Source organism: Drosophila bipectinata, chromosome 4 (assembly GCF_030179905.1).
Source record: "Drosophila bipectinata strain 14024-0381.07 chromosome 4, DbipHiC1v2, whole genome shotgun sequence".
Classification (NCBI taxonomy): domain Eukaryota; kingdom Metazoa; phylum Arthropoda; class Insecta; order Diptera; family Drosophilidae; genus Drosophila; species Drosophila bipectinata.
Genome location: NC_091740.1, coordinates 2,366,976 through 2,383,305, shown reverse-complemented (window position 1 = coordinate 2,383,305; position 16,330 = coordinate 2,366,976). Strand labels below are relative to the sequence as shown.

At 43.0% G+C, this 16,330-nt stretch overlaps 1 protein-coding gene across 3 annotated transcripts in view; it reads left to right on the top strand.

The window, feature by feature from the left end:
• Positions 1–16,330, top strand: part of Ekar (Eye-enriched kainate receptor) — a 648,003-nt gene that overhangs the window by 346,927 nt on the left and 284,746 nt on the right. For all 3 annotated transcript variants that reach the window (XM_070282460.1, XM_070282459.1, XM_070282458.1), the window contains 4 exons: positions 12,304–12,507; positions 12,570–12,674; positions 12,725–13,180; positions 13,294–13,495. In XM_070282460.1, coding sequence (XP_070138561.1) covers positions 12,304–12,507; positions 12,570–12,674; positions 12,725–13,180; positions 13,294–13,495 — 967 coding nt within the window. The remainder of the gene's footprint in view (positions 1–12,303; positions 12,508–12,569; positions 12,675–12,724; positions 13,181–13,293; positions 13,496–16,330) is intronic.

The window sequence follows — 16,330 nt, the reverse complement described above, 5'->3', positions numbered from 1 at the left end:
GAAGGCCCTGCTGATCTGTTGGCTTTTACACCCGGGCACTTTTCTGTGGGAGGCCCACTTCTCGCCACGGTCGAGCCCGAGATAAAGGGGGATACCACTTCCATCATTAATCGCTGGCAAAACCTCAAGGCTTTTCAGCAGCAATTTCGGCTGCGATGGAAGGAAGCGTACCTCAAGGAGCTCCATAAGAGGAATAAGTGGCGAGCCCCTACGCGGGATCTCCGCGTTGGGGATATGGTCGTCATCAAGGAAGACAACCTTCCGTCCAATGAGTGGCGTTAAGGCAGGGTTGACGCGGTGTATCCAGGATCCGATGGCCATGTCCGCGTGATCGACATCCGCACCGCACGAGGGCTCGTCAAGCGGCCCGTTGCTATGGTCGTGCTTCTTCCGTTGAAAGCGTCCGCCTACCCACAATAATTCACATTTCTTCCACTCCAATGTTCCTGTCCATTGTGCTGTCTCGTAGCTCTGCCCGTAGTTCCGAACAATCATTCACACTGATTCTGATAATGTTATTTGTTCCTTCATCATATTTCCGCCAGCCATAGTCAACACGATGTCGCCACGCCCACGCAACGCCCAATCGCTGGAGAGCAGATGTACTCGAGGTATTCAATCCTATCGATGCCGAGTCTGCAATGGGATCCATGCCTTGAAGAAGTGTCGGCGCTTCCTACGCCTTAGTGCCGAGAAGCGGCTCCGGGCGGTTCTTGTGAACCGGTATTGCTCGAGCTGCCTGGCCCACGAGCACTCCGACGGATCGTGTCGGCGTGGGGACGGCTGTAAGACGTGGGGTCAGGATCACCACACGCTGCTGCACCTCATGGAGAAGCCGCAGGCTCGGCGCAAGGCACGCCATGAGGAGCCCCGGCCACGGAGCGCGGAAGACACGGAGTGTCTCGTCTGGCGCCCGGCCGTCATATGCCAACTCCCGGCGCGGTTCGGGTGCTTCTCGGCCGGCGTCCGCCACTTTCCGGCATTCCCAAACCTTTCCGCCACTGGCCGGCAGCCGTCAAGGGCTCCACGGCTTTCGTCCGCCCGTGCACGCCCTCGAGCTGCATCGGCGCCTCGCTCGTGGCGTGCTTCCGGCTGCCCACTACCAGCGTGGGGGACGAACAAGTGTGTTCAGCCACCGTGGGGTCAAAGACCGATGATAGAGTTCGGCTGGAGGTCATTTTTAAGATTGAGACTCACGTGCGCGTTCGTACGCCGTCCCGAGAGCTGAGCGAGGCGGTGCGTGCCCACTTCCGAGGCGTGACATTGGCGGATGAGCGATTCCATCTGCCAGCGACAATCTCCTTCGTCCTAGGCGCGCATATGTAAGTTAACTGAAGTTAACCAAGCAGCGGCAATGTCCGATTATTTAAGAGCTCGCTCTGGCCAAACTGCTGACATAGCGTCTGGCCGGAAGCCCATGCATAGCGGCAAGCACTGCACATTTGCGTGGCCGCTATGAAATACTTTTTGTTAGCTTTAAGTTTCAGTTTGTGTCAGAGTCTCATACAATAAAGAGCATAAAACCAATCTCCGGCACTGCCGTTAATTTGTAAATTCATTTGTTGAATTGGTCACCGCGCCTCAAGGGCCGTGACAACGGGGCAAGTGCTCCCATCATAACTCCTGTTACAGGAAGGATCCCCCCCGGCAACCGCCAGGGATCTCAACCACTGCCTATAAGGAGTGGCAACACCCCCCCTGCAACCGCAAGGGGAAATTATCTTACAAATATCTCCGGCGTCTGCAGCATCACCGACTGCAGCGAGGGATAACTAACTACTACTATATTTACCTACAAATCAATCTATATTTACTGGCGCCCATCGTAAAAGAACCATGTAAGTGAGCACTTTTATTTACACAGTTTTCTAAGTCTGCATGAATTTTTCTTTGTGTATTAAAAAAAAAAAAAAAGTAAATAAAAAGAAAGAAAGACAAGAATAGTAAAATATTGTGCCTTACGCTAATAAAAAACTGCAGCCCCATAAAATTAAAAAAAAAAATTTGTTTAAATAATCTTTATTAGTTGGCTGACGGTTTAGCATTAACATTTTTTACCTATTATAAAATATTTAAACCATTTCATTTGTGAACCAATTATTGTCCCAATATTGTTTGCATTTTTGTTTTTGTGAATAAATAAATGAATATTCTATATAACACAAAAAGTGCGGAATAAAAATTCCTAACCAAAACCAAAAAATCGCTGGCGGAAAATTTTAAATTTCAATCGGAAATAATTCATATAATCGCGTGTATTTAATTCAGCTTTTATATGTCTTTTTTGTTACACAAGAATTCTTGGTATTAGCCGCGTAGTTTTGGTTATTTATTTTTCTTTTCCGTTTTGTTTCCCCACTCCACTTTCGAGAACACGATACGGCCGCGCATGCAGTGTGGCACTTTGTTGTTTTTGTTGTTTTTTTTCTCTGTTTGCATAAGCGGCGGCTCAGTCCCCGCGCACCCCTCGCCTTACCGCTACTTGACACAGCAGTAGCGCAACTTGACGAGCCCGCACACATAACTGAAGCGGCAGCTCAGCCCCCGCGGCCCCTTCACTATTCCAATCGCCTCCATCGGCACATAATTCATACATAAATATTTTTTCTTTCGGGTGACTTTATAGCCGCAGCTCCACATGAGCAATCCGTTTCAACAATATAGAAACATAAGACAACTCTCTAGCGATTCTGAGTCGAAGACCGAAGGGCCGGCCAGATCTTCCACCCCTAAAAGCGTTAACGCTAGCGCTCCCATACTCGCGAACATGGCTTTCAGCATGGAACAGATGACGGCCACCATACAGGCGGCCGTTCAACATGCTGTTCAAGAAGCCAATATCGAACACCAGCGCAGAGAAAACGAAATGAGCCTGGCTATACACCGTCTGACCGAACTGGTCAACGAAAGACAAATCGGTCCCGCCCAAGCGGAGGCTCCCCAAATAAAAAAATATGAGCCTATAGAAATTAGGAACGACATTGGGTGTGACGAGCCCCTAGACGCCGTCAAGTCCCTCCCCGAATTTTCGGGAGCACAGGAAGCATACGTCTCCTGGAGACAAGCGGCAGTAGCCGCATATTAAATTTTCAGAAATTACGAACATAGCTCGCGCCATTATCAGGCGGTTATTATTATTAGGAATAAAATAAGGGGCCCTGCCGATGCCGTACTGTCTTCGTTTGGCACTGTACTAAATTTCGACGCGATTATAAATCGACTCGATTTTACGTACAATGATAAGCGGCAGATGCACGTTATCGAGCAGGAAATGGGTACTCTTAGGCAGGGAAATATGACCCTTCTCCAATACTACGACGAGGTCGAGAAAAAACTCACCTTGCTCACCAACAAAGCTACCATGTCGTACGAAGCCTCGGCGGCAAAAGTTTGGTGTGACAAATTCCGGGATGACGCACTCCGAGTATTTATCTCGGGGCTTAAGCGCAGCCTCACGGATGTCCTCTTCTCGGCAAAACCGAAAGATATGCCTTCAGCTCTCGCTTTGGCACAAGAAGTGGAATCCAACCACGAAAGATACTCCTTCGCGGCTTCTTTTGCCAAAAGCCAAGAGGATAAAGATAGGAAACAGCACCCGAAAGCGCAAGAGTACCGACAGGCCTCTGCGCAGACAAATGCACAAACAAATGCGGGAAAAAATCCGTACTACGTCAAACAACACAAGGCGCAAGTACACTCCGCCCCACAAGGTGGAGGCGCTCCTGAACCCATGGACATCGACCCATCGCTGTCCAAAATGCTTAGGCCATCCCAGGCCCCGGCGTACCAAAACAGGAAGCCGGCTGAGTCCGATCGGTCTGCCCCACACAAAAGGCAGAGGGTCAATCACGTCGCGCAGGGCGCGAGCGAAACCGGGAATAAATATACCGCCGCAGCTTCAAGCGCGGCCCAGGAAATTGACGACGACGCTATTAATGAGTACGATTCGGACGTCATAAATTTTTTAGAGGAAAGTCCCTGCTACCCGTCATCAGACGAAGAGTAGCAGGTGTAGAAATGAAGCTTTTAATAGACACGGGCGCGTCAAAAAATTTCATCCGTCCATACGAGGGGTTGAAAGGCGTCCACCCAGTAGACTCGCCATTCTCAGTACATTCCATCCATGGCGTCACCACAATAACAAAAAATGCTTTGTTTCCATGTTTAACTTGAAGGCTACGTTCTTCATTCTACCAGATTTGTCCTCCTTTGATGCCATCATCGGACTTGACCTGCTAAAACAAGCAGGGGCATCACTTAACCTAGCTTCCGGGCACCTCAGATGGGGCACCGAGACGGAAAAGCTAGAGTTCCAATCATGTCCCAATGTAAATTTCACTGAGGTGGACTGCTCTAGCGCACCACCTTTGGTTCTGACCAAGCATTTTCAAAAATGCTAAGCGACAGGAAAAACGCCTTCGCAAGCCCAAATGAGGCGTTACCTTACAACACATCTGTGGTAGCCACCATCAGGACGGTTGATGAGGAGCCCATTTATGCCAGACCCTATCCGTATCCGATGGTAGCGGCAGATTTCGTCAATGACGAAATCCAAGACCTTCTAAAAAAGGCATAATCCAGAAGTCGAGATCCCCCTACAATAACCCAATATGGGTAGTAGACAAAAAGGGCACCGACGAGGCTGGAAACCGTAAAATGCGGCTAGTATTAGACTTTCGAAAATTGAACGAGAGGACAATACCGGATCGCTACCCTATGCCAATTATCCCTATGATACTAGGGAATTTAGGCAAAGCCAAATACTTTACAACGCTCGATTTAAAGGCCGGCTACCACCAAATTATTCTGGCAGAACGTGACCGTGAGAAAACTTCCTTTTCCGTAAACGGGGGAAAATACGAGTTCCGTCGACTGCCATTCGGGTTAAGAAATGCTGCCAGCATCTTCCAAAGAACCATCGACGACGTACTGCGAGAACAGATTGGCAAATTTTGCTACGTCTATGTCGATGATGTTATCGTCTTCTCAGAGGACGAAAACGCCCACATACGACACGTGGACTGGGTTCTAAAGAGCCTACACGACGCTAACATGAGAGTGTCAGCGCAGAAATCGGTCTTCTTCAAAAAAAGCGTAAAATTTTTGGGGTTTGTAGTCACCAACGAGGGGACCACGACAGACCCGGAAAAGGTCAGGGCCATTAAAGAATTCCCTGAGCCCAAAAACGTTTTCGAAGTAAGATCATTCATGGGCTTGGCTGGCTATTATAGATGCTTTATTAAAGATTTTGCATCAATAGCTAAGCCCATTTCGAGCATTATAAAAGGGGAGCTCGGAAATGTCAGCAGACACAGATCCAGAAGCATCCAGGTACAGTTTACCGAGCCGCAACGGCAAGCTTTTGAAAAGCTACGTAGCATCCTGGCCTCTGAGGATGTCATCCTCAGGTACCCCGACTATAAAAAGGCGTTTGATCTAACGACAGATGCCTCAGCATATGGCATTGGCGCGGTGCTTTCACAAGAGGGGCGCCCCATCACTATGATCTCTAGGACCTTAAAGGACAGAGAAGTTAACTACGCTACCAACGAAAGGGAGCTGTTAGCTATAGTTTGGGCGCTAGAGAACCTGCGCCACTACCTTTATGGGGTCAAAGATTTAAACATCTACACTGACCACCAACCGCTGACCTACGCGGTATCGGATTCCAATCCGAATACAAAAATTAAAAGATGGAAAGAACGCATCGATGAGTGTGGTGCCAAAGTCCATTACACGCCTGGCAAGGCCAACCTAGTTGCAGATGCCCTCTCGAGGCAACAACTCAACGTTGTAGAAGAAGAAGAGGCATTCTCAAGCGCGGCCACAATTCACAGTGAGCTGTCGCTTACCCACACAATTCAATCCACGGACAAGCCCCTCAATTGCTTTCAAAACCAGATAATTCTGGAGGAAGCACGCTCTCCGTCAAAGCGGAACTTCGTTCTCTTTGGAAACAAGAGACGGCATATTATTGACTTCACTCACGAGGAGTCATTGCTCGAGGAGCTCGCAACCATAATAGTTCCTAAAGGTGTAAACGCCATTCATTGCGATCTGCATACGCTCGCAGTGATACAGGACAAACTAATCCGACAATTCCCTGCCACCAGATTCTGGCACTGCAAAAACCGAGTAACGGACATTTTTGCAGTTGATGAAAGGCGGGAAATTCTTACTGTCGAGCACAACAGAGCTCACAGATCTGCCCAAGAAAACGTGAAGCAGGTACTCTCCGAGTACTACTTCCCGAAAATGGCCAAGCTAGCGAACGAAATAGTCATTTCGTGCAAGACTTGCGCCAAGGCAAAATACGACAGGCATCCGAAAAAACAAGAGCTTGGCGAAACCCCAATCCCATCTCAAGTAGGAGAAATGCTGTACATAGACATCTTCTCCACGGATAAAAAATATTTCCTTACGTGCATCGACAAATTCTCGAAATTTGCCGTAGTCCAACCAGTTCCCTCTAGGACCATAGAGGATCTCAAACCAGCATTACTACAGCTGATAAATATTTTCCCTAAGGCCAAGGTCGTATATTGCGACAACGAACCATCGTTGAACTCGCACACCATCGTGACCATGCTGGAAAACAATTTCGGCGTTAGCATCTCAAATGCTCCGCCCCTACACAGTGTCTCCAATGGACAAGTAGAGCGTTTCCACAGCACTTTGGTAGAGCTTGCTAGATGTCTTAAAATCGATAAAGGCATCAGCGATACCGTAGAGCTGATACTTCTGGCCACTGCCAGATATAACAAGTCCATCCACTCGGTCATCGACAAGAGACCAGCTGACGTGGTTCAGGCACAATCAGGTGAGCCACAATATGAAATTCAAGATAAAATTAAACTCGCCCAAGACAAGCTCCGGGACAGAGAAAACGCTTCCCGCCAAAATAGAGTATTCGAGGTTGGCGAGAAAGTCCTAGTGAAGTCCAACAGACGCCTAGGCAACAAACACATTCCCATCGTTGATGGGCGAATCCTGATATGGGAGGAATTTGCCTTTGTAAAGCACTCGGCAAATCTCTCGGAATATAGGCGCTTCATCGAAGAAACTAATGGGATGACCGTCATGTTCCCGCAATCCCACATGCAGAAACTCCTGGTTGTTGACGTCGCCCACCTACGCGACATGCTCGACTCTTTGAGCGTCCATCATAGAGTGGCAATAAGTTTAGACTTCTTAGGGACTGCGCTAAAGGTGGTGGCAGGAACGCCGGACGCAGAAGATTTTGAAAAAATTAAATTTAATCAATTCCAATTAACAGATGCAAACAATAGGCAGATTAATATTAACAACAAAGTACAAATTCAAATCAATAAAATTTCCGCTACCGTCAACCAACTTCTGAGGTCAGCAAAAAAGTCCCAAATTGATACTGGGCACCTTTTCGAGATGCTTTTAACTCGAAATAGGATGATAGCAATGGAGCTACAGGGTTTGATGCTAGCAGTGGCACTTGCCAAAGTTAATATTGTTAGCCCCAGCATCCTAGATCATGCAGACCTGGAAGGTGTGTGGATGGAAGAGCCCACCGAGACCGCGATTAGGGATGTTTTGTCCGTATCGTCCGTTAAGATCTTACAGTCCGATAACATATTACATTTTATTATTAAGTTTCCAAAGATAAAGTCGGCCTGCAGCAAGATCACCGTTTTCCCAGTGTCACATCACGACACCATGCTCAGGCTGGAGGATAACGTCATTGCCGAATGCAACAGTGAGATCCACACCGTGGAAAAGTGCTCCCCGACATCAGGAGCTACATTTTGCCGATTGGCTCGCAGAAGATCATGCGCCCAAGAGCTTCACGCTGGAGGCACGGCGCATTGCGAGATCCAGCAAAGCGATTTACATCCCATCACTTATGTTGATGAAGGAATAGTAATTGTGAATGATCGCTCGGCGCACGTGTGTGTGGACAATGGCACCTGTGCCCATATAAAAGGCACATATCTCATCACGTTTGAAAAGAGTGCCATGGTCAACGAAACCCGATTGGTCAATCATGACACAGCCCAGAAGAGGGCTCCAGGAGTGGCCAGCTCACCTTCCCTGAACATCACCATGAAACGTGACGTTCTTAGCCTTCCATACCTTCACCGACTGAGTGAACGTAATCTGGAGCACATCAAAGAGTTCGGGAAGGAAATTAATCACCAGCGACTACATCAGTTGGTGTTCATAGCGGGAGCAATATGCTTCGCTCTAATTTGCATCGGCTTGACCTATCGGCGAGTCACTCAGGCCCGAAAAACCGCGGCCCAGCTGAAGGAGATGATTGCCCAAATAGGGTCGGCCGAGGGCGGCCTCATTCTTGAGGGGGGAGTAGTTAACTGAAGTTAACCAAGCAGCGGCAATGTCCGATTATTTAAGAGCTCGCTCTGGCCAAACTGCTGACATAGCGTCTGGCCGGAAGCCCATGCATAGCGGCAAGCACTGCACATTTGCGTGGCCGCTATGAAATACTTTTTGTTAGCCTTAAGTTTCAGTTTGTGTCAGAGTCTCATACAATAAAGAGCATAAAACCAATCTCCGGCACTGCCGTTAATTTTTAAATTCATTTGTTGAATTGGTCACCGCGCCTCAAGGGCCGTGACAACGGGGCAAGTGCTCCCATCATAACTCCTGTTACAGGAAGGATCCCCCCCGGCAACCGCCAGGGATCTCAACCACTGCCTATAAGGAGTAGCAACACCCCCCCTGCAACCGCAAGGGGAAATTATCTTACAAATATCTCCGGCGTCTGCAGTATCACCGACTGCAGCGAGGGATAACTAACTACTACTATATTTACCTACAAATCAATCTATATTTACTTGTACCCTCGGATTATGCAGCCGGGCTTCCTGAAGATCCAGGACGGGATGCCAGTGGCCCAGAGCACAGTTTTTGGATGGGTCGTGTCCGAAGCCTGTCACCAGCCGTAACAGCCGCTGTTGCAACCCGAGTGATTGCAAGGGGGCGGGATGTTTAGGTGATGGGCCGTTGTGCCGCTCAGCTGTGCATAAGAGCGCACCCTCGCTGAAGAGCGCATCCGCACTCGCCCCTCTGTGCACTCTCTCTCTCTCGTTGGTGGTCGTCGAATCGTCATTTTATTGTACTAGTTAAGTTAATCTCCTGTAAGCAGCGAAATAAAGCTGAACGGGTTTCTTTGAATTTACCCCGAAGACGCCCCCGACTTCTTATTTCAACATTATTTTCGGAACCTTTTGCCGCAGCAACGCACAGTGGTCTGGCTTGTATGGGACCGCGGCCATAAATACTTATAGATGTGCTATCGCTATGAAACTTTCACCAAAAACCTAGAAAAATATTGTAAACACATGATCAAAAAATTTACCAGATCGTGCCACTATATCCTATAGCTGCCATATAACTGATTGATCGGAAATGGTATATGGTAACTTTGGTGTTTTTGAAGATAGAAAGCTGAAACTTAGTACATATTCTATTTTTGGTCAGTTGATCTAACCTACCAAATTTCATTAGCATCGGCCGACTATATCCTATAGCTGCCATATAACTGAACGATCGGAAATGGTATTTGGTAGAAATATCAACTTTCGTATTTTTGAAGATAGGAGCTTGGGACTTTTTTTTAGATTTTTTATTGTAAATTATTGGTTTTATTCTGATGTAATCATAAGGATCGGCCAACTATATCTGATGTTTGCGATATATATCCGGTTTTAACTGCAAGGGTATATAAACTTCGGCTCCGCCCGAGGTTAGCTTTCCTTTCTTGTATTTCAAAAATATTGCTTCTTTCCGCTTGACGATTTGCCAAAATGATGCAAGCTTCTTACAAACATAGTTTGTTTGTTTTGGCAATTTTTCCAAATCCGGCTCATATACCTTATACCTTATACCTTAAGACATCCAGCACATTTCTTGTTCTTTGGGCAGGTGTACCGCATTCCTTAAGCCAAATGTTAAAAATATGCTTTCGAGAATACTCGCATTGACTTTGGTTATCTTGGAAAAAAATTAACTAGTTAAACGAAAAAATAATCTTAAAAACAAAAAACACAAAGCGAAAAACGAAAGTACAAGACATTTAAATGGCAACAACAACATAACAGACACAGAAAAAAAACGTGCTTCTCTCCTAGACAGAGATAGAAAATGAGGTTAGGTTGCATTTTGTAATGGCAAAAGTGCTGCGGCAGGTTTCCGCAGCTGAAGTAAACATTTTTATAATCTTTAAACATTAGTCTATAACACCACATAAATTTTATTTGGGGGCAATCGGGGGAAAATACTTAAAACTTTACATAAAAATTGTAACGCACAACACATACGAACTAAAAAGACGCACATGTTTAACAAAGATTTACACGAAACACAGCACAAATTATATATATATTTATCTGTAAAAATAAGGTATATACCATTATATACCATATCCATTCCAATTTATTTTGGTTTAGCACTGTTTTATAATATATTTAAGATTTTTGAATTTTGTGTGTGAACTCCACTGCGGACAAACTGAAAGTGCATAAATATGAGTACGCTTTTGTCATGCTGTTTTTAGAAAGTTTCGTTAGAATTTCCAAGCAGACCATATTGCTTGGTAAATTTTGGACAATCAGCTGATAGTAAAACCGGGTTTCGCTTGAATAGCTCAAAATAAATTTTTTTATTTTTGGCCTATGGCAGCGACCACTGTGCAACGCCCCCCTAGAATAATACCAATTCATCAACACGATTATTATTCATAAGCGACCATTTTAGATTAAAATAGACTATGTTGGGGGTTGCACCCGTCTTTAATTCGGGCAACTTAGACCCAGCTTGGCAAACCTGACAGAAGTACCATTTATGACGTAACATTGCATAATTGCGTAACTTTCTCCAAAGCCGATTTGGTCGCTGCTTGGAACAGCGAAAGGGGCCAGGCTGAGCAATAAATGGCTGTACAATGTTTTTTTGAACGCCATGCAAATAACAATGTGGGTAATGCCGTTTTGAAAGAAAAAAGACACCAATTTTCAATGGAAGTAATGGAAAATACGGTGCTTCCAGTCGGCTATTTTGGAGAAGAAGCGTCTGAGTCCTGAAACAAGCTGTATAAATCAGACAGGCGTCACCATTCAAGAAAGCATAACCGATTACATTCCTTCGCTGATGTGTTCATCAGAGCTATGGATACATCAGATCCAATTATTTCGTCCTTAATTTATCGAGATGCATAAAAAAACTAAAGAGTCTTTTACTTCCAATTGAGGTAATTGAGATGCTTTCGTACGAATACGAAAATAATGTTTGTCTCGAAGATGACAAAATGAACGATTCCAGCTTGTTTTTTTTAGATAATATTGATATATTATAGAAAATGAAATAAAAGAATAATAAGATTAATACTACTGTATGAAGGAATTTTTCTTTTTAAACTTTTATATGCATTTGTATGGAAGAACACTGAAATCCGGTATTTTAAACTGATAGTTCCCAGGGAAAGCGTTATGCGATTTGGTTCAAAATTGTTATATCGTATTAAAATAGCAACAAATATCAGCTCCTTAAATTTCATTAATTTATCTTTACTTTTACCAAATCGTTCCTATGGGAGCTATAGGATATAGTTTCCTGATCCGAACGATTTTCATACTATATGTGCCTAGGATCAAATAATAACGATTGGTAAAGTTTCATGTCGATATCTCTAAAACTGACCGAGTTATTAATTAATGCCACAAAAACAGGTCAAAAACCCCATAGTGCATTGCTACATTTTAGACCGGTTCCCTCACTCTCTCCCTCGCTCTTTAAGTCGATCCACCACCTGCACTTGGTTCGGGACCGTCTCTTTTCACTCGTTTCTACTTGGTCGCTCTGCTTATCTTGAGTAAAGCGTTAAGTTGCGCTTGCAAATATAAAAGCAGCCATTTCGGAGGAGTATAATTCCCGCCTTCGAACGGGTTAAAAAGTATCCTATATCCGTCTCTTGGCTCTAAGCCACATCCCAACCAATTATCACTCAAATCTTTTCTGCCGTTCTTGATATATAACTGGTGTAACATAGCACCAGTTTCTTTAATATATATAGATGTATTTTTCCAAAATTGTAACTTTTTGTAATCAACTATAAAGGTTGTTTACTTACTGAAGAATTCGAACACAAATGCTATATTTACACAAAAGTTTAACTAATTGTTTATTATTAATTATTTTTTTTGCATGAGGAGCCAATTTCTGTAAGGAGGGATGATCTCTATCACCCACTCACGGACCTGCTTAAAACTGTTTCTATTTTAATAATTATATCTTAGAATCCCAAATTTTTAGGAAACGCCTTACGTTATGATGCACTATGAAAAAAACTTTACCGGCAATGAACGGTTTTATGGCTTTTGCGTCGATATTTTGGAAACGATATCTCATGAAGTTGGCTTTGATTACATACTAGATTTAGTTCCCGACCGAAAATATGGAGCCAAAGATTCCAAGACAGGCGAATGGAATGGAATGGTTTCACAGCTTATGAAAAACGTTTGTACATGAAACAGATATCAATTAAATAATTATAAAAAGTAAAAATAAAATTTATTTAGAAAGCAGACTTGGCGGTTGGGTCAATGACAATTACTTACGCTAGAGAAAGCGTTATCGATTTTACTAAACCATTTATGAATTTGGGAATTAGCATTTTATTTAAGGTAACATCATAAAAATGTTTTTATGTTATAATACTCACATTTTTTTTCAGGTCCCGGCATCAGAACCAGCTCGGTTATTTTCTTTTATGAATCCTCTAGCTTTCGAAATTTGGGTTTATGTAATAATCGCATATTTCTTGGTGTCAATTTGTATTTACATTGTAGGTAGACTTTCGCCCATCGAATGGCGGTGTATTCACCTTTGTAACTTTGACCATATAACTATAGGTAACCAATTTTCTTTAACTGACAGTTTTTGGTTCACAATCGAAACGCTTATGCAACAGTCGCCCGATATTTTCCCACGAGCAATTTCAACCCGTATTATAAGTAGTATTTGGGGGTTTTTTTCAATCATTATTGTAGCCTCCTACACTGCTAATCTTGCGGCATTTTTAACAACAGAACGAATGATAAATCCAATTGAAAACGCCGAGGATTTGTCATCGCAAACAGAGATTTCATATGGATCTTTGGAAAGTGGCTCCACAATGACATTTTTTCGGGTATGTACAAAGTGCCATTAGTTTATTTAAATATTTTCTTTAAATGACCAAGAATGATAGTTTTTCGGATAAGTATAAATCATCGTTTTACATATCTGTTTTTAAATGAACAGGACTCAATGATTGAAACATATAAAAAAATGTGGAGAAGTATGGATAACAAAAGGCCATCAGCATTTACAACAACGTATGAGGACGGTATAAAACGGGTCAATAAGGGAAATTATGCGTTTTTAATGGAGTCTACAATGCTTGACTATATTATACAGCGTGATTGTAATCTAACGCAAATTGGTGGATTGTTGGATACAAAAGGTAATAAAATGCCATCATTTAAATTAAAAATGCATGCCTCAAGGGCAGCTATGATTTTTAAAAAATCAATGAATCAAAATCAAAAAAAATATTCTTATCCATATAAATATGTACATTTCCATTCAAAATTTTAACTCAATCCGATAAAGATTTGCGGGGCTATACATTAATTTATACGGTCATGTCAGAGTACCTCAAAGCATTAACCATACACCATATAGACAACCCATTTCATACAACGAAAATGAACGCAAAAATTGCTTGCGACAGGCCCCAGCATGCCCCAGAGCGAAATCTTGATCTCTTTCTTACGCTCACCGTCCGTTCATCTTACGCTCATATTCCCATTGAATGCTTTCTGTTTCTCAGTCGCTGAAAGAAACGCGACGAAGAAGGTTGCTCTGCGCTTGGATTGTTCTTTGTATGTATGCGTGTCACACATTGTGTGCGGGGGGCCATGTGTGCGTGCGATTTCGTTTCGAAGCTAGCGCACAAAATTTTGATTTTTCTAACTTTTCAGGCTTTTCAGGCAAAGACTGATTAACTGAACGATCGGAAATGGTTTTTGGTAGAAATACCAACTTTGGTATGTTTGAAGATGGAAGTTTGGGACTTTTTTTAGATTTTGTATTGTAATAAATTGGATTATATATTCATATTCCCATAAGAATCGGCCAACTATATCCGATATATGCGATATATATCCGGTTTTAACTGCAAGGGTTTATAAACTTCGGCTTGTTAATTGGTATTTTCATTTCCTGGTTCAGTTGTTGGTAGAGGACAGATCGTATCCATTACCATATTTATCCTATGAAAAGCCATTCGGGGCGTTATTTTTGTAATATTTTTAAATATTTTAATTGTTTTATTATAAATATTAAAGTTTGTAATATTTTATGGTCCCTTATTTAAAAAGTTTCTAATGATATAGTGCAGAGGTCGGCACGGCCCTATCTCGGGGGCATAGGAAATTTCTCTGCCCGAGCTCTGCCACACACACACAGTATACATGTGTGAAACGTCATGCACACAGCCTACTTTCTGCTATTCGTTACTAACACTAATGCGGTAAAATCATATCAATGTATTGGGGTGCCGATCCCTGATATAGTGTCAAAGATCTTTTCGCTCGGTACCACTTTGAGAGGCTGATATTAGGTATACCGGCTTGTTTTTCAAGCCTTTGAAAAAAATTTGCCTAGTTCTAGAATTCAATTTCTAAACATTTCGCTAACGTAAATTTTTTCTTTCAACTCTTTTTATACCCTTGCAGAGGGTATTATATTTTTTGTCAAAAATGTGCAACGCAGTCAAGGAGACATCCCCGATCCTATAAAGTATATATATTCTTGCTCAGGATCACCTCCTGAGTTGATATGAGCATGTCCATCTGTCCGTCTGTCCTTTTGTCTGTCTGTTACGCGAACTAGTCTCTCTACGCGAATTTGAAAGCTATCGACTTGAAACTTTGCACACACCCTGTCGGAAAGACCGGGATCGGCCGACTATATCCTATAGCTGCCATATAACTGATTGATTGGAAATGGTATAACTTTGGTGTTTTTAGAGTTAGAGAGTTCAAATTTGACATGAGAGCTATTTTTGGCACATTACGATTAAACATTACGACATGTCAAATTTCATAAGAATCGGCGGACTATATCCTATAGCTGCCATATAACTGAACGATCGGAAATGACCCAACTTTCGTGCTTTTGAATATAGAAAGCTGGAACTTGGTACAGCTTATATTTTTGGTCAGTTAATCCGATCTACCAAACTTCATAAGGATCGTCCAACTATATCCTATAGCTGCCACATAACTGAATAATCAGAAATGACCCAACTTTCGTGTTTTTGAAGACTTGGTTTTAAATTTAAATTAAATTTAAATTTAAACGATTAAACATTACGACACGCCAAATTTCATAAGAATCGGCGGAGTATATCCTATAGCTGCCATATAACTGAACGATCGGAAATGACCCAACTTTCGTGTTTTTGAAGATGGAAAGCTGAAACTTGGTAAAAATTATATTTTTGTATAAGTTTATCCGACCTACCAAATTTTATAACGATCGGCTGACTATATCTTATAGCTGCCATATAACTGAACGATCGGAAATGGTTTTTTGGTAGAAATACCAACTTTGGTATTTTTAAAGATAGAAGTTTGGGACTTTTTTTAGATTTTATATTATAATAAATTGGGTGTTATTATCATATTCTCATAAGGATCGGCCAACTATATCCGATGTTTGCGATATATATCCGGTTTTAACTGGAAGGGTCTTAACTTCAAATTGAGCGGACGTGCTTTGTCCGAGCTCCGGGAAAACTGCACCATAATACAGCTAATCAAAAAACTGGGGTAATCCAATATAAGCGAAAAGACGCTGAACTACAATTTACTAAAAGTGACAGACAAGCTTTTTATAGCAGTTGTGATGTGCTAAACCAAAACTAGTGCATTGTTTCAAATAAATAAGAGCCACGCAACGAGCTCATTGAGCAACGATCCAAAGAACGAGCGTAGAAGTTCAGTGAACCAAAGAAACGGCTTCTACTCTTACTTTTCAGCCCGCGATGACTCTAATGACCGCTGAAACCAAAAGGGCATGGTCTTGCTCAACCGCTCTGCTCATTTCGACTCCCGCGGTATGGAGTTCGCAGTGTAAAACCCCCCCTCCAATATCGGAAACAAATTTCGCACCAACAACAAGCAGTGCTACAATTTCTGCAAGCAACCACTTTAATTCAAAATACCCCGACGTCAACGGCTACAGCGAGTACAAAAACAACACCTTCGAAAAATGCCAAAGACTGGTATGT